This window comes from Zootermopsis nevadensis, unplaced genomic scaffold (genome assembly GCF_977971745.1).
Source record: "Zootermopsis nevadensis isolate Lab colony 2312 unplaced genomic scaffold, Znev_1.0 Znev_ptg000008l, whole genome shotgun sequence".
Lineage (NCBI taxonomy): Eukaryota > Metazoa > Arthropoda > Insecta > Blattodea > Termopsidae > Zootermopsis > Zootermopsis nevadensis.
In genome coordinates this window covers 4727132-4753362 of record NW_028259140.1, presented here as the reverse complement: position 1 = coordinate 4753362, position 26231 = coordinate 4727132, and the positions used below count along the sequence as shown (strand labels likewise).

The 26231-nt window shown below is 37.0% G+C and overlaps 1 protein-coding gene across 6 annotated transcripts; it reads left to right on the top strand.

The window, feature by feature from the left end:
* The first annotated feature begins 9577 nt into the window (after nucleotides 1–9577).
* LOC110840966 (uncharacterized) lies at nucleotides 9578–25172 on the top strand. Of its 6 annotated transcripts, XR_015534096.1 has the most exons (4): nucleotides 15923–18258; nucleotides 19029–19072; nucleotides 19825–20012; nucleotides 24777–25172. XR_015534096.1 is itself a non-coding variant. In XM_087344890.1 (3 exons), exons 1-3 carry the CDS (start codon nucleotides 15777–15779, stop codon nucleotides 20809–20811), a joined length of 429 nt encoding a protein of 142 aa, XP_087201016.1. In that variant the 5' UTR covers nucleotides 12066–15776; the 3' UTR covers nucleotides 20812–22037. The 6 variants fall into 6 exon arrangements, 2 of the variants coding, with proteins under 2 accessions (XP_087201016.1, XP_087201017.1); XR_015534095.1 differs by lacking the exons at nucleotides 15923–18258; nucleotides 19029–19072 and adding an exon at nucleotides 9578–9701; XM_087344890.1 differs by lacking the exons at nucleotides 15923–18258; nucleotides 19029–19072; nucleotides 24777–25172 and adding exons at nucleotides 12066–15905; nucleotides 20700–22037.
* The last annotated feature ends 1059 nt before the right edge of the window (nucleotides 25173–26231 follow it).

Sequence of the window (26231 nt, the reverse complement as noted above, 5' to 3'; positions counted from 1 at the left end):
TAAGATATATGTAAAGATATATATCTGCTCTTTCTTCAATGAAACCAGAAGAAGTATACATTCTTTTGGTGACCTGTTAAATAATTTATGCTGTTGAATATGAAGAAATATTATAATTTCAATATCGGTTACTTCGAAAATACAAATTTGTTGATATCTAAATGTGGTGATAAACGATGTGTATATAAATCGAATAGGCTACTTGTCATACTTTGTTAATACGTTAAGTATTCTATTGTAAAACATTTGTTAGGTAGATAACGCATACAGAGCAATGGTACCTGCAATTTTTTAAAAAAATATTGTAAGAATTTCAAATAACGCCATTCGAACACAAAATCTGAGCTTACAAATCGAAAACCGGAGCAGAGAATTAAAGACATTATCTTTTTTTTTAAAATTTTTTTTGCTTAATTAACATGCTTAAACAACTAAATTAATCACACAAAAATATATTATATAATTGCACAAAAATAACCATTATAAGAGATATTTTTAAATCTAAAAAATGTATAAACAGTATGAAAACCTCAATTGGGGTAATCCCCTACTGCTGCCAGCGAATTAAAATTTGTATTTTCCTGTACAGGAGAAAAGCTGGATAACCACTTCAGAGCGCTGAAACATTCATTTGTTTGACTGGTAGTGATTAGGTAAACAACATACACATTGACTAACATGCAGCTGAGTGTGGCTGGATTGTGGGCGGATTTCCAAGTGAACTATGAAATGCAATACAGCGGTTCCTAGGCAACAGTGTAACAGAGTGGATGGAAAATGTTGATTTCCAGGTTTAGAAATGTATACACCGGAGAGTCCTTCGTTTTGCAATTCGACTTCTTGAACAGATTAGTAAACAAAAATTATTTTAAAAGCATGTTCTACGTAGTATAATACGCTTATAATGACCATAATAGATGAGTTAAGGGGTCAGATTTAAAGTATTATTTGGTGTAAAGAGTTAAATGTTGATCGTGGCGTCTAAACCCGGAATGTTTCGGAGGTACCTTCTGCCTTCATCCTTATGACCACACCCACATACAGTTCTGTATTATACGTACCGATTGATTTATAAAGTGACTGGCATGCTAAAGCATGCTCCTCCGAAACGTCGGAAACACAAACCATTTCTACACTGTGACAACATTAACATCAGCGTAACATTATTATCAGTGGCATGTCGTGACAGTGTTAACATCAACGACATCACCATAAACGGTGAAAGGCAGTTATTAATGTATGTTAATGTCCAAAGTTACCCACTTACTTCATCCTCCGTGGGCCCAAACACTTCTTTTAACATTTTATTTTTAAGTACGCGATAATTTACGTTTTTCCATCACAGAATGGCACCTAGTTTTAATCTCGTAGAAAACAACCGAAGTTGATGTTGATACAACAGACATCAAAACAGCCCCAACATTTTGTGTCAAAATTAAGTTCTGCTGTCAGTTCAGTATTGATTGGACAGAATTTAAAGGGGAAATACTAATGTTTCTGGCGTAATCAAACCCATAATTGTATCAAATTTCCCTATGTGATTATTTGACAGGAAACAGATCCAACCACAATCGCTTTGTATTCAGTTGTTACCCAGAAACCGCTCTTCTATACGCTTCAGTTCAGGCCATTGAGTTTACACAGGCTTGTAAGGGAGTGTACTGTTTGGTGATTATTTAATAACACTATTAAATGAAAGGTTTAACTGGTATCAAATGAGACGGAAGGATAAATAGGACGTACTTGCTCTGAACAGGAAGCTAGACTAAGGAAAGCCATAGTTACCAACCGTCAGGTCTGGCGGAAGTCTGACAGAGTTTGTCCCGAATTCAAGCTATTGAACATTCTGGGTGTATTGCAAATCAGTCGTACTGATTTCGGGCTGTCGCGGCAGCAAGTACGAAGTTGGCTGTCTTATCGATTGTTGCCTTCTGTAGTCTGGCAGAAGTCAGAGTTGCTTATTGCCACTACCAGGGCCTGATGATGGAGGCAGAAAGTGTATCCGAAACGTAAGTAAACTTGTAGTAGATTGAAGATTTCTGTCTTCTGGGTTGTTGCGCCGTGTAGTATAGTAGATGTTTACCAACGTTTCAGAGGTCATACTGCCTCCGTCATCAGGGCGATGAGTATGAAGATTCCTGTCTTCTGGGTTGTTGCGCCGTGTAGTATGGTAGATGTTTACCAACGTTTCAGAGGTCATACTGCCTCCGTCATCAGGGCGATGAGTATGAAGATTTCTGTCTTCTGGGTTCTTGCGCCGTGTAGTATGGTAGATGTTTACCAACGTTTCAGAGGTCATACTGCCTCCGTCATCAGGGATATGAAGATTTCTGTCTTCTGGGTTGTTGCGCCGTGTAGTATGGTAGATGTTAACTAACGCTTCAGAAGTCATACTGCCTCCGTCATCAGGGCGATTAATAATACCATACTCACCGCTGTGAAAACCTCAAATCATACATTGTAGTAGATTACATGACATTTTAACTGCACCAAAACTTAAAATTATATTATGTTCTTGTTGAAGGTTTCTGATGTATTTGTCAAATATCTTCTGTAAATTTTCGTCACTGATATCACACTTGGCCAATTCAGCTACGCCACTGGAAACCGCCTCAAGAAATTTAGCAATCACGTCATGTTTACTTGTGCGGTTGGCTAGTCTTGAGTACGGAGCACTGACAACATGAGGACCGATCGGTGATAAGAATGATTAATGGGGCTGGAAAACGTACATGTATTATTACCCTGGGGCGTGTAATGTTGTCAAGCGTAGGTGATTAAAACGTCTTTCATTTTAAGTGTGGGCGTGTCCAGCCAGTTGACGTAATTACACGTGTGTTTAATCGTAATTACAGTGAGAAGAACCACTTTGGCAAACAACATTTAGTTAATAAATTCTCACTTATAAGAAATATAAACTCCTTCGCTGTTTAGTAAATAAACAAAATCAATACTTTCTCTTTCAAGTAGCCTATATACTGAAGGTTTCGCAGATAGGCTGCAATTTTAAAGATCTGAAGTAGCGTCTTTTCGGGCCAGATTAATTGTGGCAATTATTAACTTACTGGCTACATGCAGGATAACTTTGGCTGAGTGCGTCAAGAAATTGCAGAATTTTGTACAATTCCAAAGTTTAATTACCCTGTTCACAAGAATCGCCACTGAAACTTATCATTAGTCAGTTTAAGCTATTCCATGTCCTTACAACCATTTAAAAGGTTTTACTCTCGTTTAAGCCAGTGTCTCAAGTGGTTTATTCACGTAGCAGTTCCCGATTACAATTTTGGATGTACTTTCGACGTCCCCCACTCCTGCTGCTAGTTTTGATTATTTACAACTTTCTGCATCTGGTCAGTGTAATCAGATTTTGGGAGGAGTACACAGCCTGTGATGTTCTTCATTCTCCTGTTACTTCTATTTTATTCAATCCAATTATTCTCTTCTGCACTTTGTTTTCAAACACCATTAATCTATGTTCTTTGCGTAAGATGAAACACCAATCTTACGGCAAGACAGTAGGAAATATTGCACTTTCGTATCTTTTAAATTTTATTGTTATGTACGAGATGGCAAGACAAAGGATTTTGACAGCAAGACTCACCGAATTTATTTTGTTCTTTATTCTTAGTAAATATTTCTGATTTGTTACTGTAGTATTATAATACACACAATTTTAATCGCAACGCATTGTGGACTACATAAAACTATATTACTTGTTGTGTTTATGCTATTTATGAACGTGTTAGTAATCGCAGTAGTATGACTATTTTAGGGCATGATTTGAGCAAAGATTTTGTGAAACTAAAATATTTTCGAATTAAATGAAAATTCATGTCATGTAAAAACTGATGATAATGCACACTGCAATATCTTGTTGTCTCATATAGAGACTAAAATTTAATTTTTAATCGTAAAATAGAGAGGTTTTAGTGATATATAAAACTTCAGAATTCTTTTATATTGTAAATATCTTTTGAGGTATTCTTGAATTCTTCTTTAAAGCAAACTGTTTTCCAATTATACATACATAGCAGGCAGAATAGAGTAAGTGTTTTTTTAGATTTCTGTTATACATTCATTCCATAATACACGATGAAAGCTTGAATACCATGGACCACTTTTCTGTAATATAATATGTATTGTTACAAGTCTTTGATCTAAAAATACCAGTAATGCTAACAGTTGAATTGGAGTTTGTACATGGTTCAGTAAGTTTGAATTCAAGCTGTTTGCGGAAAGTCAATTCAAGCCAGTTTACAGTTCTATTAGTTCCAGAATTTGCCTTTATTGTCGTAATGTAATTCAACTCTTGTAAATTAATTCTGAAGTGTTCGGTGCAGCAGAAACTAGACAAAGTCGTGTTCGTGAAAACGGCCCTAGAAATAATGACGCCATACAAACCGTCAGGTGTTGTTTAACTTGGCGGCGACTGAACCCCGGAAAAAAAACTAGCAGTTTTATTTATCTAAACACCAAAAAGCCGACAACATAGATCGATGAATGAGATTTTTTTCAACACGGCGGGTGTTCTGGGATATTGGGCCGTGTAGTCTGGTAGAAATATACTGAGGTACTTACTGGCTCCATAATCAGAGCATTCGTCCTTATGATGGGGACGATGAACACACCTGAAATATCGGTCATCTTCTAAGAGACTACTCAACGTAATCCCCTGAAGGCTGTCGTCTTCAAACTCGCCGACATGAGAAACTGAAATTTTACCGGGATATTTTCCGCTCTTTATGGATCCCGAAAAATTTATGATCGCTTTCACAACAGTCCCAAAATTGTGCCCATCTCTCAGGTGAAACTTCGGATCAAAGGAATAAGTTCGACTGTCTCAGAGGTAGCCGCTGGCGTTTGTTGCAGTAAAGCGTATAGCGAGTAAATGTTTTAATGTTTTACCGTGCCCTCACATGGCCACGGTGAGTACTGGGTGGTTTTGAGAGGTAGATGGGTGTACCATGGACGCCACAAACAGCTAACAAGTCCAAAGTTACCTCGCTAAAAGTGCTGGAAGTTTCGATTCGCTAACAGCCCAGTTGCTATTGAAAGTGTGAATGATTAATGGAATGCTTTGTTATTGACTTATTTTCTGCTCTCTACCGACCATTAACAAAGTTCCAATATTACTCTAATGGAAGTTAATGTTATTTATAAATTCTTTATTTGTGGACTGATCTTGAATGTTTAAAATATTTTACAGGCAAGATTATTAGCTCGTTGCACTCGCATCTAAAAGGGCACGAAGGAAGTTTTAGAATATAGACCCACCAAAAATAATAACCCTATTTGAGCAGTTTTATCAACATATTTAATAGAATGCTCCTTTGTTGTTGACGAACATCGCACAACAGCAGAGACGTCATAGCATCAGCTGAGATATTTGTCTTATTCCGCTGAGGAGAGGATCTTATTTATTATTTATTATTTTTTGGCTACACCGACTTTTATATCATAAATTTACAGGGCATGCTCATGATATCTCATATTATTTTCAATCAAACGGAAAAACAAAAAGAAATTATTAATTTCTGTATTAACTCTAGATTTCCATTTTAGCATCCAAAGGAACTAACAAACTTTCGGTAATGTAAATCGTAATACCGAGAACCTATTACAGGATTACGATTACGGCGCTTAAAGTTAGAACGGTATAGTCCTACAATCATCATCCAATATGTTCAAAAACCACTTATCAGCGTTACCATGAGAATTGTTATTATTAACAGTACACATACACACGTGACTTATAATTGTTTATTATATTATATGTAAATTAGTTACGGGTAGAGATTGAACCCGGGATATTTTGAATATTAGACGAGTAATCTAAGCTATACACCCAACTCCCGAAACGTCGTTTCTATGGAATGTGTTAACTTTAGTCAACGAACAATTCTGAACATAGCGTTGGCATAATTAATCAACCATTGTCACTATCCTTTAGAGAAACATTCTAGCAGGTGTCTTTCATGAGACAGGGTTCCTGGTGACAAAATCTTAACATTTGGCTGACACCATTATTTCTTGTCTTTTCTGTTCTTTATTTTCCTTGTTTGTGAAAAGAATGTAATCCTTCAGTGTGATAGAGCTAGGCTGCTACTATAGAAAGAGCCACTGTGTTGTTCAAAGTTCACGTTTTAACTAATGATGTCTAGAGTTCACTCCATTGTCTCAAAACCAGGACGCCATTTGCTGATGAAGTGGGCGAGGTGGCCCCTGACGCATTCGTGGCAGCTCTATTCGTCTGCTTGGCGGGTTTCATGTCGTTCGACCTCTTCGTCTTTCCGTACTTGTAATTGACTCCTGTTTGCGCTTCGAACAAAGTCTTTGGTCGTGTGAAGGAACAAAGAGACGCCATCTTCTGAAGGCAATTTAGATTTCAAGGCAATTGCACCTGAAAAGAAATATTGGCTCATAGCGTGTCTGTTAACATTCCGTTTCGTTAAGGACCATTGTAGTTTTGACGTTACATGGCGTATATGCTAAGTAGGACCACTCGCGGTTATAAATACCTATAAAATGCGCTGTAAAATGTTTTAACGATGCTTGTATTGAGTTCAATATTTTTTTTACACAGTAGAGAACTTTTTGATTTTTAAGGATCATTTGTATTTACTGTTGCAGGGTGCAGTGAATAAAAATCCTGAATTAGACAAAATTTTAATCACTCTCTTTGATTTTGGAAACTCTGATTCCTATTGTTTCAATTTAAGAATAATTCAGTTTTGTTCCCTACGTTGTATTTGTCCCCCACACACTGCTCTAAATTTTAATTTCATGTGAATATAGTTTCTGGAATGTTATAAATCAACAATCGATTTACTTTTGGTTGGAACATGTTGGTAGGACTAAATGTTCTTTTATTTTATATTTTTCGGATTATGTTTTAGAAAATGTGATTCTACTTTTGGGGCATTTTAGGTCATTTAAAATTATTCGCTTCTTTTTGCGAATTGGCTGTTAGAATTAGCAATTTCTCCCCCTTTCTATGCCCTGTCTTTGTTTAAAATACATTTTCTTGTAAACGTCTTTTCTAACAAGTCTATAATCCGTGGCGTTTATTAAAACGTAAAGGATTTATGTTTGTGAAACAGGCAATTAAAGAGTATTTTTCAGTGTATTAGTTTTTAGGTGTGCCTGTATGTAACGATTCAAGAATTACTGAACGAATTTAAATGAAATTTTATATTGGGGGGTTTTCACTACAATTCATAATCATGTACCAGTGTTGATTAAAATATATAAAAGATAACGGTCACTTTACACGAAAACCTACTCTGTGTCCACAATGCATTTTACACAGTTTTATAGTTATTCCACTGCTTACAGCACAATTTACCCCTTTTCTGCAAGGGACATATCACTCTTTTCCACTCACTAACGGTAGGTGGTGTAGTCAGAGTACACGAAGACTTACGATTTGCTGATTTCCATTGCTCATTACTGCTTCGAAGTTATGTCAAATAGTAGGTGCGTTAATTCCAGCTTTTACATGCCTGTATTCTTTATAAAACGCTGTACATACAGCAGAAATAATTTAGGAGTTTATGTCTTGCAATACGTCATCTGTTGTTTTGGATTCTGTTATCGTTTGCGTAACCATATATGCGCATAATGTACGCCCGGCTTTTTGCTTAAAAAGTAATGAGATTCAGGAAGGTAAATGCACGGAAATGGAATTTTAACATTTTATACACATTGCACGCAGTTTTAGGAAGTACGTTGAGGCGTACCCCAGGGCGATTTCTCGCATCGCCGCCAGCACCATTTGCCTGAGTTGCAGAAGAGTGGAGTGACACCAAGTTGTTCCGGATGGCTGGTGTGTGATGGAGGTACTCGCTCGGTAACATCTTTGTAATAGGAAAGGTTAGGGCGTGTGGTTCGGTTCTGGTTGTAGAGTAAAAGATGAGCAGACGCGAGATTCCTTCCCTACTGGTCTAGCCGCTAAACCACGAGCTACTAAAAAAAATGTGGTCTTGGGTTTATACAATTTCATGTACGTAAGTGCAGGATCCGACCTGAAAACTAAATATATTGCCGTGCATTAAAATAATTTACTCTGTTAACTTAACACTTTAAATCCAAGTATCGCGTCTCCTTCTACAGTCATTAAATCTTCGTATTGTATTTGTGGGTTTCATAAGATTTTCATTGTAAACATAGATTATTTACTTAAAAAGCAATAATTTTTATTTTCAATGGTTAAGTGTTCTCTTTGTAGTACGGACTGAATTCTTACATATTATTTAGACAGGCTTTGACTTAGTATAATTAATCAAGGAATATGTGATGGGCGCGGTATGTAGCTGAAAGAGGATGCAATGGGCACGCGTAACGCATGAGGGAGGTGAAAAGTGACACAACACTTCAGTCGGAAGTTCTGAAACGAAGAATGCGTTTGGAAGTCCTAGTAGTCGTCAAAAGTGACCTTAGAGAAGTGGGAATTTTTTAAAAAAAGGGCAAAAATGAAAATTAACAGGAATTTCTTGTATTTTGTCATGTCATGTAAAACTGGTAATGAGAGTCCACGGCTAGAGCGAGAGTGTCGTAAGGCGCATTTGGAAGTAGTGCGCTATCGATATCGATTGAAAAATAAATAAGATGATCTGTAAGCAGTAGGGACACGTAAAAAATTGTAATTGATGACACGAAAAACCAGTTTCAATCCTTTAGTACGCAAAACCAATTTTCAGCCTTGGAAAAATGGTATTGGAAGGAAATAACATTATAGGGGTTCCCAGAACCCAAAATTGAAAAGCATAAAGAAGATTATATTGAAATTTATATTCCGTATACTTGGAAAAGCAGGACACATGAAGATAGTTTCATTGAACGAAATTAGACACAAGTATAAGGATTGAATGATGGTTGGTTTTGTGGGTTATTTCTGGCCGTTTAATCAATTGCTGAGGTTATTTAATTTTCAGTAGGGCGCGGTTGGGCATGTTAAACTGGAAATTGCCAGGGTCTGTTTCAAGCAGTTTCATCGGCCTTCGTCTTAAAAGGCAGAGTAAAATCAAGACAAAACCAAGTTAAGTCATCGAAACAAAGCGAAGCCATCTTATTTCGGCTCATATGAGTAAGGCCCAGAAAGGAAGTTTACGTTGAAATAACACTTTTTGTTGCATTCAATTAACACTTTAAATATACTCTGTAGACGCAACGGGGAGTTCTCGATTATTAAAGCAGCCTACATCTACTTACTATTGGACTTAAAAGGTTTGAAGAGGCGTTTGCTCACTGGCTTATTTCAAAGTGGAAATGGAACTTCAGAGGGCCCATTTACTTCAGTGTTTTGCCTATGAGAACCAGAGCAAATATTTTTTGCCTGTTGAGAGGTCTGGATTTTGTATAGCAGAAATTGGAGCAGTTTGTTACTAACAACACTGATGACCTCTGGAGGGTGAGGTCGACCTCATAAACATGGCCGCCTTGTCACAGCTGACGTGAACCGCGCACCAACAGATAACAACAGAGCATCATTACTCAGCAGCAACTCTCCCGACTGGAGGGAAATGCGTGGGAAAACTTGGCAAACACATTAGCATAATATCGGCATCCTCTGAGTACTGCTTTGCCTATATTACAGTCGTTGGCCGAGTATTGAAGTGTGTTCCTGACACAGAGGCGTGCAAAAGATGTTCTTGTGAGCGTTTCACACACATTATTACTAATATTTTGTGTTAGAGACGGAAGTAAGTGTTTTATGGTCGTATGTTTGTATTTATTCTCTACAGTAACATTTAATTAACTTCAACAATCTTGAATAGAGTTCATTGTAAAGGTAAGGAATACAGCGAACAGACTGCGTGGTTGTTTTGTGAAATGCAAACGTGAGGATAGACTTTGAGCTTGGAGGCGAATTGTATGTATAAATTGTATTTGTATTATTTGCTAACAATTAATAAGTTGAAATGTAAGAATAATAAAAAGAAACATTCATTCTCTGAATCATGGGCATAAGAATTTTGCCGTAGAAGGAGTATGACGCACCCGCCACTGTCATGGAAATGTTTGCTGAACCATCCGTTTCTGAAGAGAGCGTGCGTTATCATACACAAAGACTTGTTAATTGCCTAGAGCTAAAACTGATGGGTGTTTTCAAATTATTTGTCTCTTTTTGCGAGGACGTATCCATGGAAATTTTTTTCTTAACAATTTGCAAGCTTGTGTTGGTGTGAATTTTCCTGTGATAAAAAAGGTAACCTGTACCACTAACTTGCTGAATGAGCGTATTTTTCTAGGTTGTCACGAAAACTGTATAAGGTAAATGTATTTTACTATATCACACTGTTATTTCACATTGTACATTACTAAAATTACAAGCACATAAAGTGTTCATTACTCGTTCAGGCACAACTGAAATTAATTAGGTCTTATGCAGGATTACGCATTGAAACTGATTCACAGAAAATAACTCATACACGTGGTTTATGAACCTGGCTTTAAGAGGATGGGAAGTAAATTCCTCCCACTGTTTTCCCCAGGTGCAGAATTGGCTGACTTGTTAATAAAGTAATATTTAATGAGGCAATACCATCTGTAGAATCTGTGATTTTGAACGGGATGTGGTTTTGAATACCGGACAAACAGAACATTCTGGGAGAATCTGTAATTTATTTTGTTGATTAGTCAAGTATTCCACAATTTGGTGCCAGCTGTAGAATTTTTGTGACCTCGAATGGGATGTCATTATTAACCGTGAATCAGGGAAGGCATTGAAAGGAAGATTAGTGATCTATTTGGAGGAACTATCCCAGCAGACTAGGAAGTATTGAAGAAAGCCACAAAGCTACAGAGAAGTTTTCTGCATGTTGTACATAATTTACTTCGTTGCTTGGGCTACATGTAGGCTGGGAAAATGTTTCCTATTGTCTAATATTGGACGTACCAAGGCCGAGGATGTGACTAGCTCAACCAGGGGTGCCCTACAATCTGTCATCGGTCACCTGATGGCGAAAGTAGAAGCAGCTTCCGAAACGTTGATTTTAAAATATAAGTATATATAAAAAACACCGATGGAGGAAAAGTAAAAGAATGGTTATATACTTTCGTTTTTACAGATAAATAGATCGGTTGGTTATCGTACAATTTTATAAGAACAGGAATGAATCATTTTGTGGGTGTTCCACAGATGAAGCAAGGCTCATTCATCTATAACATCGCTGCTTGAGGACAAGCCACAAGCGAACAACGTAATTAGTATTAACCGTAGAATTGTGATAGCGGTCCTCGTTAATTTGCTCACGTGTGCCAGCGTTGCTATTACTGGTTACATTTTATGGCTTCCGTTATGAGTTGGACCTGAGGGATTCATTTATCATATATCTTTTACACAGTTCTCGCAAGCGTTCTGCAGATCAGCTCCCAGAATCAAGGACCAGTATAGCACGTAAAGAGATGTGTGTGTATTTAACAACGCGCAAAGTACAGCGGAGATGAGATTAAAAATCTGGAACCTTACTGAACACGTTTTAGTATTTTAAGTTGCTGTGTTCTTATCTTGTATCGTTCCTCAGAATTTACAGAAGCAATATACACGCTTTTAGTGCTTGGCATTTTGATATTACTCAACTATACTTTTAAAAATGATAGTAATTTTTTTTAGGGATAGGTCAGAAATAGCTCCACACATTTGGAAAACTCTAACTGTATCATCCGTAGAAGAAATAGGGCGGGAAAGAGGAAAAACATGTATAAACATCAAATTTCCTTTTCATATATTGTTAATGCCAAACTATGCCACTTCTGGTACTCCATTTAACAAAATTTTCGTACAAGATTCGGTAGAAAATCTACTAGAAGGAATTTTGTTAGGAATGCCACGAAACTTTGTTGAAACTGGGTGCAGAAGATATGTAAGCGATAACACCGTTTAACGCAGTAGCCGTATCTAAATGATATAAACTCTAATCTAGGTTCGTACCTATCTGAAAATGTTACTGTTTGTTCTATGTCATAAACAATCAACATTTACAAACCTTCGAAAATATGAAACTACTTTCGACTTATCCTGTATTCTGGAATTATCTGTAAGTTTCTTTCTGGTTTTTCCTTGTGAGATCCAGTTATCGTGAATGAAGATTCGATGTATAGCAAATTTAATTGAAATCGAACGCTAGTTTGCTGTTGTCTTGTAAACAGAGACATGAACACATCGCTTTCAAAGGCAGTCTTTCGTCTGGCCTTATCATTTTTTTTGGATTTAGTCGCCAGTGAATCGAATCACGTAAAACATGTTCGAACCTAAATGAAGAAATTCGCGCACAGTCAGGTTCCTCATTGATACCTTGACTGTGGTCCCGAGCTATGAAACTTGTGCGAAGCCAGAGAATTCTCTGTTGATATTTCTTGCCTCCGACAGGCTGAGATAAGAATGACGAGACCGTTTTAGAGTTCCTCAGTGGAATTAAACCGGAGATGAAGTATCAAGATAAAGGGGGAACCATAATACTCACTAAATTATTCTGTCACCAAAACTGAAGTAAAGTTTAGAGATGTGAGTAGTGTAGAGAATCAGGTGGAAAGAGGTTGAAAGAAAGATAAAAGAGGAAAGGAAGGAAAGAACAGGAAACACACTAATGAATCAGATACAAAAAGGGACTAATATATTCGGTGGCAGCATCAAACACCTGTGAAACGTCGGCAAGCGTCTACAGACTACACGATGCTACATACCAGAAACGTCATCTTCATACTCGCCGACTTAAGAACCTGGAATATTTCTTTAAATTAAGCCTCGAGAATTTCCTTTCATATCGTTTTCGAATAGTTCATCCTGTTATTTGATGATATGTAGTTAGAAGTGATGAGTGTCGCTAAATAAACAACAGACGAATAACTAAAACACGGATACAAACACTTGATAGACATTTAGCTATGAAGATGGTTATATTCTTCCTCCATTATCAAGATGATTATGGATGTTGTAAGTTCCTCCGAAACGTCTGTTAGTATCTACCAGACTACAGAACGCTAAATTCTAAAAGGCATCCACTATCTTCACATTCGCCGTGAGGACGTCAAATTTCAACATTTAATTATATTAAATGGAGCCGGTATTAAAAGTCTGAATATTATGTAGGCTTCTTTTATTTTTATTAGTTACGTAAATATTGTATTCAGGAAGTCTCCTTACTGTAAACTGACAGTAGCTAGTAGATACTGTGGATTGTCCCATTAGGCTCTGCAATTTTGTGAAAGAGTGTGATTATACATTTAATTTCAGCCACATAACACACTGAAGGACAGTGACATTTGAAACCCATTTTAATGCGTGTGAAGTTAGGCAGATGTGTACTGAGATACAAGTAATGGCCACTCATATCTTAGTCATGTTGTTTCCGGAAATAATTTTGACTGATGCGTAGAACTCCACACTTCAATGGTGAATCACCCTCCTGCTGAAAGCATTAATTTCCAAGGCCCCTTCATGACTTAAAATTTTGAAACAAACAAAGCTGCTTTCTATAAGAGACATCAAAGAGAACCCATCTCGTCATTCCAAGATAGGAGGTACGCACAGCGAGGTAGTGAGTTCTGTCCCGACAGTCCGCTGCGTGGGCGGTGGATGGTCGGTCGCACGCGACGTAACGTGGCGAGACCTAATCCCAATTAATTTACTCAGCAGGTTATCTTGATGTTTGAAGTACCAACGTTCTTGCTTGTTCTTACGCTCTGTAATTAAAGTTCTCTGCCTTGTAGTTATATCCCGTTTTCAATTCTTTTAAATTATAACGCTGGACACTTAATAACTTTGGTTCTTTCTCTAATAAACGAGTTTTAAAAAAACTTACTGACTTAGTAACTGCATATTTTTACAATAGAGACGTTTCAAGTCCTGTTGAAAAACTTTGTATAATACATAGTAACGCTCTTACGCATAGACTTCAATTTCTACACACTTGTTGCGGGGTTTATGGAGATGCTTTAGTGTAGATTTAAAAGAATGCTGAAGTAATGATCTTTTTTAATTTAAAATGAAAGCGTTGTATTTTTAGGAGGAATTGGTAGAAGGAATGGCATTTTATTTGATACCGGAGTTAGATCCATGGTACTTCCGTAAGCGATTCAGACAAATTGAGCTGAGTTAATGTTTATCGTTATTAATTAGAAGTATGGAGAGCCTTATTTTAAACAGTTGGATCTAAACATGGCGAAAGCACTGGTGTGTTTAATTAAACACCTTCTGAAATTTAAATTTACTTAATTTGTTTATGTAAATACGGCGAAATTAATATTAAGACAAGAGAAGTTTGCATATTATGGTTTGTAACCCGAGGCTACTGACAACTACTGCTCGCGGAGTATTCTGTATATCCTAGACTGAATGTAGGCCTGCCTTCGTTTGTTACTGAAGAGAAGAAAAGGAATTTCTTGCAGTTCAAGGAAAGTTTGTTTAAACACAGATATTTCAGAGTTCTTTAAAGGTTTCTACATTCCACGTATTTTCCCAGCGGACAATAAAAGTATCATGTAGCTTATCATCTTTGTTTTACTAAAAGAACTTGTAAAATAGAATTAATAGCTACATTAATGAACAGCTGAATAAAAGAGGCATTAAGAATCAACACCTCTAGTTGCATAGCGTGTCAACAAAATGTTATTTTAATTAAACGCCCACTTAGCGAGAAATGACAGAGGTTCTTTAAAATAACTGACACTTCGAAAGTTCCGAGCTCCGTTGTTGTGATGGGATTTCTCCAAAGCTATTAAAGCTCAAATAACGATTATAAGATAACTAAGTCTATTATAAACGCTTCAGTGTGCACAGGGCTTTCAAACTTATAACTTGGGTGCCTTATGTGGCGTTGCGCATGAGCATTCTGCTGTAAATAAAAACTCTAATGTAAACAACGAATGTGTAAGTTGTTACTGATACAGAAACAAAGTGCATAATTTCATGTTCTCTGTCACATTATGCAACTACGTTCCTTCAGAATACGTGCACTCTGCTTTAGGGATATAATTTTTTCTAAATCGTACACAGATTTTAAAGTGTAGCATAATTCACGTGTTGTTGAGATATTTGTGTGAGTTGAAGTTGGTATAATTAATGTACAGGACAGCAAATTTGGAGTATTTTAGCGTAATTCATTTGAATATTTTTATTTGCTGATAGATTTGTGTTTGGAAGTCACGCGATATTCAGTCTAAAATAAGGTTTCTGCTTTATGCAGGACAAATAACCAGCTTTCGCGAAGTAAATACGACTCCAGGCCTAGAATCTCGTTACAATTCTTTCCAGAAGTCCGCACTTCAAGAGTTAATATTCGAAAATAGTGGTAACGAGGGGCACTGTCAAGATCCCTTGCGTGAAAACTCGTAGTGTTTCAAAATTATCAGAAGTTACAGGAGCCGCGAACTTCAATCAAGGAACAACAGTGAGTGGTTTAATATTATAATTGGAAATAAATTAAACTTCATTTCTGTATACGATCCCTCGCAACACTCACCAACTTTAATCGATATCTGATGCCTTGATTACTTCCTTCTACTTTTATCTGACGTTGTATCTATTTCATATTGGACGAGTTTGTGAGCTGTAACGATCTTATTGGAGCGAACCTTATGGTCGTGTTGTAATACGAACGGACGGACGGACATGTCTGCCGAGACATCAGTCATCCTGGAAGTGGGTGGGCGAAAACAGGCTGAGCGAAGAAGGAAGCATGCCAACACTGATAAGGTTTAGATGGACTTACGAACATGATCGCCGACACAGGGGGTTATTATTGAGCTTATAATGGGAGGTCGAGCGATGAGGTCGCATGGGATGGCTAGCTGTCACTCAATGGACTGGTGATCAATCACCGAGCAAGCCGCCATCACAGAGTGAGATGGAGAATGATGGTCGCTGGTTTCCAGGAGACATGGCAGAGGCGTGGTGTGTCAGGGAGGTAAGAATGGACTTGCGAGAGATAACTACACCATTACGCATCACAGTTCTTTGTCTGCTAGAAAATGAAGTTATTGAAGAAATGCTCTACGAGGTAGAATTTATGTACAAGATTAAAAACTTATTCTGTGGCTACTGGATAAAATCAAATGTTGTCGGAAGGAACAACGCTCACAAATTGCAGATTCCATCTACAGAATATGGTAGTGATTCAGTTGGGAAAGGTAACGATTTTTACCAGACCTGAATGTCCATTACAGTGTTCACAAAATTTTACATACCATTAAACTTTCCTGAGCCATTTGAACCAAATCTAGAACTTCATACCCTATTTATTTAAGATTAATTTTAATATTATCCTGCCACCTGCTCTTAGATTTTCCATGTGGCCCCTTTTTAAATATTTTTCTCCTCCATACCTCCTGCATATATCGCCTCTTAATCTGACTAGATTTTATTACCCTGTCGATACATAGTGAAGAGCATTCCTACACATTATGGAGCTTCTAATCGTGTGAGTCTTTCTATTGTCTTGAAATTTCTTCTCTCTTAGTTTCAGACAACTTCCTCAGCACTTGGTTTTCAAATATCGACAAAATGTTTTCTTCTTTTACTGTGAGAGACTACGTTTTCTTCGTAATAAAAGAGCAGATACTATGGTAAATTCTTCTCTTCAAACATGAATTTGACAAATAAAAGTATTTAAATTCTGCTTGTTGATAAAGAGCGTAGTAAGTAGTCAGTTTTTCAACATGTCCTAATTTCAGTCGGAAGGCATAGTTGTTACAAAGCGTAATTCACTGCTATTTCTTTTATGTACAGTTTTATGGAGAAATAATTTAACTTATACCTCAGATAATTCAGTACACATCTCTAGATATTTAATGGTGCTGCATAGAATAAAATATTAATTTTAGGAAGCTAATGGACGATAAATTGGAAGTTTGGTTTAAACAAAATAATTGAGAATAGGTGTTCATTCAATGCTCTGTTATGTGTAAAACACTTATTGTAAAACTCAAAGGAATAAAAGGGGGATTTATTACTGAGATATTACGTTTAAGTAGCTCAGTCAGTATAGTGACTGACCACAAATGTATAGGTCAAAGTTGTAAAGATTTCTATTAGTGGTGAATAAAATGATATTCATCGTGTTCAAATCTCGATCCGGAGACTGGCGATACTTGTGAGGCATTTTCGTGGTCTTTATCAGTCCCTCAAGGCAATTATCGGAGTACTACCTCAAAAAAGATATAAAAATGTAGTATGCTTTTTGGTGTACATTGTCATCCTAATCTTATTCTTCACGATACATTACATGGTTTGATATATGGCTTTATCTTTAGACTAATTGTAATTACATTTATATTCATTAGCAAGGAAACATTATGAACTTTTATAATAGCGGTAAAATGCAATATAATCGAGTTACCTTGCTTCTCTTCGTGGCTCTTGAAGCACAAAACACACATAACTCAATTTTATGAAGGCTGAAACTCTGTTTCAGAAAAGTGCTGGGATGTCGTGGTGTAGCTGAAAAATCGGAATGCGAAGGGTTTATTTAACGTTACCAAAAGTCTATGCACATCAAATGCAAGGAGACCAATGACTAATGAACATAAAACGAAAAAATTGCCTGTAATAAAAATACCCCATCTACTACACTACGAATATATACCTTATATTTCCTCGTGGTGTATGAAATTTGTCTTTGTGCTCATTTCACCATGAAAACCATAATTTTAGAATTATTTTATCACATTTCATATGGGAAACCCGGAAGGAAATACGGAGAGTAGACAGTAAATACTGACATATCAGCAACTGTCTATGGAAAATTTTCATATCATTCATTAGTAAAAATCTGCAAAAAACTGTGTTGTCAGAGGTTTGCTTTTAATAAGAGCAGAACTGTTTGTTGTCCCACTGTCTGCATTTTTACAAAGAGAAAGCCTTGCAGACCGTTATTATTTTAATCTGCACGGTTTGAGAAAAAATTATTATTACGCTACAGTCTTGTAAATAAAAAAATAATTTGCGGAATAAAAAAACATGTTTAAACCAATGCAATATTATTGATCGACGTTGTCTGTAAAACTAAAATGAAATTACTACTGTCGCCATCTGTCTATATAAATTATACAAAGATTCGAAAGGTAAATTTAATATTTGAGTATATTGTTGTATGATTGGCCAATCTGCTGATACCTGGTCGTGCTGTAGCTAAATGTCAGATATTGACGTGCTGTGACTGTGGTTCAATTTTAGTCAATTTGTGCCGAGTGAGTGCTGCGTAAAGGTAAATGCTGTTATCTTCAGTTTATAAAGACAAGTCCTGGGAAAGCTTGTAAGAAGTAAGCCATGACTCTTTCATTCACTGTACATTATAACCTCGCTTTCTTTCCACGCTACGTAATGGGTACAGTTGAGGCAGTTTCAGTAAAAAAGAAACAACACATTCGTATGTTTTAATCAATCGATAGTAGCAAACAGTTTGCTCTCAAGTGATATTTAGTCCTTGATTTTAGTTATCAGTAAGCAAAGAATGCATGCCGAGCTCATTTTGATCTACATTTACACATAGACAATAGACCAGTCTTCTGATTTTCATGGTGGCCAGTGTGGAGATGATTATTTGTTGGATGTTGTGGCATTTAGTCTGGTAGAAGTTTACTGATGTTTCATAGGTAAACTTCTAAAAATGATGGAGGCATCTCTGAAACGTCCCTGAACTTCTTCCAGACCATACGGTGCAAAATTTCAAAATACAGCCATCTTCAAAATGACTATAGTAGAATCCAGTTAAAATATGTGTCATTGATGTTTAGTTTATTTATTAAGTTGTAATTTTTTTATTTATTAATGGGTTTTTTAAGGAACGTGCATCTCTGCTGATGGTAGGAGTTTATAGAGTATCATATGTAAATTGCCATGCAAATATTATTCATGCGAATCAGTGATTTGTGTGCGCCCTTCAATACACAGTACATTTATTCGTATTCAAATAACTCTATAACAGAAACAAAATATTGAGTATTTTATTCAAAAAGAACTCTGACATTTATGGTTTGTTGATTTGTAGAATCTATGTTTATTTGTTATCGTTCCACACGGTTGGTTTCAGTAAGCCGAGTGTCACTGCTTTATGACAAATGGAGTTGAATTAAAGTAAGTACAGGCAATTATCACAGGTGTAGATCTTAAGGAAATAACACAGATCACTAAACCTAGTGGTATTAATGTGTGTTGTTCTCAAATACTTACTTTATGCAAGCATTGCATCTGACGTATTTAATTAATTTCTTAGGAAACTTTAATAAGCCCGTGAGAAATACAAGATTAGAATATTTCGTAAGTGAAGCAGTCTCGTTCTATGTGTACATAGAGTACAGTACGAATCTGGGTGACATTGCAGACAACATTTAGATATCATGGATAAGTCAAGGTCATATATAGGTCGCAATATATACTCAGTGCCTACATTGTGTTGGGATAGATTACGTTAGGTTGGGTAGGGTTATGTTACTTTATGTTAGGGTGCTTTGGGTTAAGTTGGATTAGTTTAGATTAGTTTAGTTTAGTTTAGGTCAGTTCATATCAGTGTAGAATTAGATTAGGTTATGTACCAGAGAGAGATCTTTAAAATTCTCATGGTCATATATTTTAACTCTTATTTCTGCTAAACCTTCAATATCTGGATGACCATAATCATGTCAAAATGAGGTCATGTAAAGATCAAGATCATATGGAAGTCACCACATAATCGATCCTCTAGCTTCCCTGATACGGGTCTTTAAAATTCTGAAGGTCTTATATTATGATGCTTATATATATATATATAGGTGTAGATGGGATGATAATATTGAAACTCTAAGGACTTCCGAATAGCCAATACAGCATTAATGTAGCCGATATTTCAGGTTCTGGTCCAGGTGATTGTGTTGTACGAGGTTGCGCCGAATAAACTGGTAGAAGTTTCCCGATGTTCCAGAGGCGCCTACTGCCTACATCACCAAACTGATGAGTCAACGTCTACCGAACTACACGACTCAACATTCCAGAAGACCATCACCTTTAGCGTTCCTATATATTGTACCTTCAGGCAGAAGTAGGTTTCACTTTATCAGACAGAATTTGTTTCTTGAAACAAAATAAGACTAATAATTCTGTAATAAATTAATTTACGTGTATTTCAAATGGTTTCCTTTGGTATTTAGTTTGTTGTTGCACCAGAATTGTAACCAACGGAATTAATGTGTGTGTGAGTGATAACAACTCAACAACGATATTGAACGTTGCGGGCACAAACTTAAGTTTTGGGGACTGGATTAATAACTTCACGAATGCTTTTTTTACTATTAACGGACAAACCATTGTGAGTGAATGTATTTCGGAATTTGTTTATGAACAGTGTTGTGGAATTATGACATCACTACAGACAGAACCTCGTTTCGAAGAGGAGGGGTGTCGGAGGAACTAATCCTAGATTAACTGGTTAGCACGGTGGCACAAACACGCCGAATCCATGTAGATTTGATTAGGCTGTGACAACAAGAGAATGAGAAAGCCATGCCTGTATACCTGTAGATTAATTCTGGACGTGTTCTTAAGCACACATCACATAAATTCAATCCGTACTCTACTTTCGAGATCTGTACTGAAAAGAATTATCTCTTAACCCAGTATAGAGTTTATAGCCTTAATCTGGTTCTCAGAATGTACAGAACATATTTTCCTAGTGCTCCTAAGAAAACGTATGTTTTACCGATCACCGTGTGGTACAAATTTGTTTCAGGATAAGACCAAGAAGTTTTACAATGTATATGATGATCAAGACTACATTTCCCAAGAACCCTCGAGACAGTCATCTTCAGTCAGAAAGTGAATCGGAAATCTTATGGAAATAAAACCCCTTTAAAGACCCCTTTAAACTCATAGGTCCAACACGACAATAATTAGAACTTATTTATTAAAATTATCTTCTTCGCCAATAAACTATAACCTATGAATTTACAGCTAGACGGAACCTTAAATGCATACAAAATTTTAGTAGGATAACTTGAAGGAAAGCGATTAATGACTTGATAAACCCATGTGCAAATATGAGGGTATTATTTACAAAGTATCTGAATTAATTTAGGTGTGGTGATGTGTACAGAAGACTTGCCACCACTTGTTCTGCACACCGTACGTGAGTTTCGCGTAAATCCGTTTAGCTTTTAATTTTTACGTCAAAGCAGCATAGAAGTCAGACTGGCGATGCAGTTCTTTAATCAGGAAAATTAACTACGTCGAGGAAGATGAACGTGGCGCGTCCACCCAGACAAAGCGATCTTAACACACGTCCTACAATGAAACTAAGACCTCCCTAATGCTAAGAGGATGCCTACCGCTTATATCACTAACCTGAGCGGATAATGCTACATTAATCTGTGTGCTTAAGTGAATAGAAGACCACAGACAATGAGAATTGACTGGGCAACTCTCCAATGATCGTGTTTACGGCAGACGTTGCTTAGTAGGGCCACACATTTACCCGGCTTGGCAGACACTGCACCATGATGATAGGATTTCAGTAGGAACCAAAACCATCCTTCGTCATTGGGCGTGGAGCACTACTTCTTGCTACGAGAGGGAGCATTCTATTACCTAGGCATCTCTTAATGCCAACCTGTTTTAAGCTTAATGGAAATCACATTTTGAAAGCGACAGACTGTCAGACTACTCATTCCTTTCACCAGACGTGAACTTTAATGTGGTAACATTTATGTAATACAAAGAGCTAATTTAATATAAACGCTTAAATGAATTGAAAATTAAACGTGAAACAGAAAACGGGCATCAAACATTTCGTAAAGGATCAACGTTGGCTTTCCAATTGAAAAGCTAAAATTAGTGTGTAGATGAAACTAAATGTCAGTTTTGCTCATCACACGACTTAATATCTTTTAGAGCGAAATGTTGGTGGAATGGAAGGGTAATTAGCTGCAGTAATGTGTTTCAGTCTGACGATATATATACACTGGTACGCTTAGGTTACACTTACATACACTTATGAGTTGTATAATACGTTAAATAATATTATCATATAATATAATGTAATAACGATTTTAATATAATTTGTTTACATTCACGTCGCCTAATTTTTAAATGTCAGATGTGCGAAACATAAAGCTCTTATTCATATAATGCCGAGATAGAGCAGAACACGTCTGTTTGGTGAGGTACTTGTCTAAGCACCTGGCACAAGCTTAAATTTATTTATAAAAGTGTTCATTCCGTAATTTTACGACACAGGCAAGAAACGCTTTCATTCTGAAGATGGATAATGGGGAATCGTCTATTTCGCGGTCTTCCCTTCGGTTTGCTAATGCGTGATTTGAAATTTTTAAATTGAAAATTGCAGAGAGTTTTAAGGATTCAAATCTACGTGATTCAGAAGGAACATTTTCTGGTATTCAGACACTTGCAGTTATAAACGCCTATAACAGTGACGAACTTCGGAATACTGGGTTCGAATCCTACTCGAGTCATGGATGTCTGCCTGCGTCGATATTTATTTTGCTGTCTAGTGTAGGTAGAGAATTATAACGGGTTCGTCACCCGTCCAAGTAGTCCCATATTTTAAAGCAGTAATGTGAAACTCAGTGTCTGGAAACGTCCGCTTAAAATTGAGGCAAATTTTCTTGCGTGCAGGCACGTGGATGGGGAAATTCAAAATCGCCTACTTTTACTAATTTCAAGCTTAACCTTAAGATTTGTTTTTCGTTTCTCTATTTTACCAAAGGAAACACACAAATGCGAATTTTATCTCAACAAATTTTCCACAATTATTTTACTGAAACAAAAAACCGCTGTGCACAAGTAGCTATTTGATATTTAACATTTATTAAAACTGGGATATTTAGGACCTCGCATTGTGTATATTTCGAAAACTGATTCTAAAGTGATTCAGAGTTTCAGAAACTGCTCTAAACTGGAACAAGCCAAAAAGCCTTTGTTCTTCCCATAGAGTGAAAGACCAAGTCTTGAGATAAAAGTACATTAATATTTATATAAAATATTAAATAAAATAAACAATTATAAGTTTTTCCTGAAGGTAACAATATTTACTCTGATTTTGCTCGTATATGCAGTATTTCTGCCGAAAAATAAACCTTTTTGTAAGCTTACGTAAGCAGGAAGACTGTGCTCTGCTGTATTCTTTTTTATTTTTTGCTTTCTACCTCCCGGTCTTCAGGAAACGTGACAGCAATTTGTAAGGAAACGAGTAACTGCATTACTGGGGGAAAGACGGGCACGAGTAGCAGCAACTTAATTGATTAAATTCCGTTGCAATATACCGCCGTGTTAAGTCTGGAGGCATCGCGTACAAACGACAGAATCATCTGCCGCTGTCCTATGTTTCACAGGCCTCAACTCAAACGAAGCGTGGATCACCTTTCTGGCTCGAGAAATATGTAGGTTCCGTTTCACCACAGAGGACATTTGTTTAGCTTCCTCTACCGGTAGGTGTCGTCCAATATCCCCTGACCCATCATTTGATGCCATCGGAGGAAACTCGAAGTTCAAATGCAACACAGGAAAAAATAAAATTATAGTAATTCTCTTCAGGTATAAAGTACGCTCTTCGCTAGCGAATTCTGTTGATATCCGGTCCAGTAATGGCTGATAAACATTCCCGTCAGGGAGGAAAATAGATTTGTATCTCCTACGGGAAACTTCTATCGCTAAAAACACATTTCAGACCAAATTCGGAATGGACCTACACTTTGTAACAGTAAAGAATACATTTAAAATCAAATTCTCATAGTCCTACAAATTGTATATATCGGGGTCCGCAGTGGTCGCGCGGTCTGAGGCGTGGGCGTTGTCCCGCTTGGTCGCTGGGACCGTGGGTTCGAATCCCACTATCAGATTCTCAAGAAGAATTCTACTTCATGTAGTTAGTCATCATGCGTAAGAGTTTAAGTCATCAGACCTAATTTAACATGTAAGAAATTAATTACTTTCGTGCGAGATTGGAAGCTCTTATATGATTTCACAGACAATGCAGTTAATAAAGACGTTGCTTAAGGAAGTCTCTGCAACATGCAGGCAACTTTAAGTGTTTTAATGCTTTCGTGTGTTCCACCATGTGGGAGCGTCTGTGTTACTAAAGTTTCAGAGGAACATACTGCCACCTTCTTCAGGGCTAAAGTGTGGGATCAATTGAATAAATTTTTTTTTGATATTATCTTCGTCCGGAGATAGGGATTAGCTCTATCTAGTGGGCCCAACTGAGTAGGAACCTGAAGACGGAGATAGAGTCCCATCTCCGAAACGTCGTTTTACGTTTTATATTTACTAGACGATGGATAATATCCAAAAAATGTTTTATTCAATTGACTCTTCACCATCGTCAAGAAGTTTTAGATTTGATATAAAGTGTGGGATGTTGAGTAACACAACACAACTCCGTGTAACTCTGCTCCCCAGATCATTTAATTTCCCCACTGTACAAACACCCAAACGCAGGATCAACATAAACAAAGAATTATAAAGTGAAAACAAAATTCATTATTATATAAGGACATTTTGTGTTTTTGAATTTCAATATGTTTCAGCCTTGCACATGGACGGTTATGTAGCATATTTAAACGCAGTGACCAAGCCGAACCAGAATTGAACCTTTATATAAGAACCCACTGTTTCACTTTGTCAAGGCACGTAAACATACAAAGAGCGTTAAGAGACCATAGTCTGCTGCTGCCTGTCACCTTGCTGAGATTCAAAACTCTGTGGTATACAGGAGTAGGTAGTGTTCCATAAATGATCAAGAGTTTTCGATGTTGTCGGCCGTACTAACATTTTACATTCTCTGTCCTTGCAGTTGTAATTTGCACATGACACTCCAGAACGAGTTTCTGTTTCTCAAATAGAGACAAGCTTCCACAACGTCACGCAGATGACAGCTGAAGACGACCTGTATAACAAAAGAGACTGCTAACATTGTCGGAGCCTGCACTGGGGAGTGACGCTGATGGCATTTTAAAAGTATTCTGACAGAAACTTGACTTGGTGTGCAACTAAATATCAAAGGGCTACCCATGTTAATTAAAGCCGAATTATTTTCTCTTGATATGAGAAACTACGTTATGAAAAGAGAATTTAAGATATTAAGGAAAATTGTCTTCAAAATGTCATTGGTTTTGTTCTGTCCTTTAAGGTCATTACAAATTTCCTGTTTCGAATTTAGGACTAAAAAAATATATACCGTCTCTAATGATCACTTCATTGTATTTGTGACCGCAAAACGTTTCCACGTGGCACTACTTTATCACTTCTGACGTTACTAAATGTATCTGTCAAGTCGTTAATTTGAATTGTACAAGTTTCACATTGAATCAAGTAGGTTTATAGTTCGATTCTGAAAGGAAAGATAGTACACGCGCTGAAGCCTTTATTCAAGTTTTGTTCACCAGCCTTCAGGGTCACAAAGGAATCGTGTATCGTTATAACATGAATAACAGGGAGCCCATGCAGACAAAGACAGCTCAGAACTCGCAGCGTAAATTCCTTCCGTGGCCTTGAAGAATGCAATTTGGTGACGGTTACTACAAATCCACGACCACAACAAAAATGTTTGGGCTGATTACTCATTTTTGCCAGATCTACATCTTACAAACTAAGAGAGAGTTAAAAAATAATGGACAGAACTTAAAATACACTACACTAAAGTGTGGTTGCGATAATAACATAAATTTGTCAAAGTCTGTAATTTGCAATAGTTAATAGGCAACCAAAAATGCAGCCAACTAGGCAACGTTGTCATTTGTTAGGGTGTGGAATCTAGGCCTCATTCTGTGGTCCCGTATCTGGCAACGTTGAATTTTACCCCAAGCTTCAGATGCTGTGCCAGTGACTATAGGTAACATTAGCGGTTCGGTTCGTCTCGAGGGATCTGTGTGAGCCCACATTTCTCTGCACGTGGAAAACAGGGTCCTTCGCTTTCACTACAAATCTAACCTCATCCTTTTATCCCCTCTACAATTTTATCTTTCTCTCCCTCGTAACTCGAAATCACAAATGCGAGGATTATCGATAAAACAAATTCTAGGTTATTGCACCATTTCAGTTATTGAAGCAGTGGTCACTTTAAATTTTATGGCCCAATGTACACTGTGTGCTCCGCCCGTTTTAATGAACAGAAACTAGACATTTTGATAACGGACTGCAGTTTTGTGTCTCGTGTGATTTATTTCTTTGAAGAAAGTTTGCCAAGCGGCCTTTGTAATGAAGAAGTTTTGTGTTTTCTTTGAGGTAGAGGCAAATTCTTAAATATTAT

Coding starts and splice junctions, on each gene's coding strand:
- LOC110840966 (XM_087344890.1), top strand. CDS start 15,777: ATGGGATGGCTAGCTGTCACTCAATGGACTGGTGATCAATCACCGAGC. Junction 15,906..19,824: donor AGGCGTGGTGTGTCAGGGAG/GTAAGAATGGAC, acceptor CCGATATTTCAG/GTTCTGGTCCAGGTGATTGT. Junction 20,013..20,699: donor TATTGTACCTTCAGGCAGAA/GTAGGTTTCACT, acceptor AATTTGTTTCAG/GATAAGACCAAGAAGTTTTA.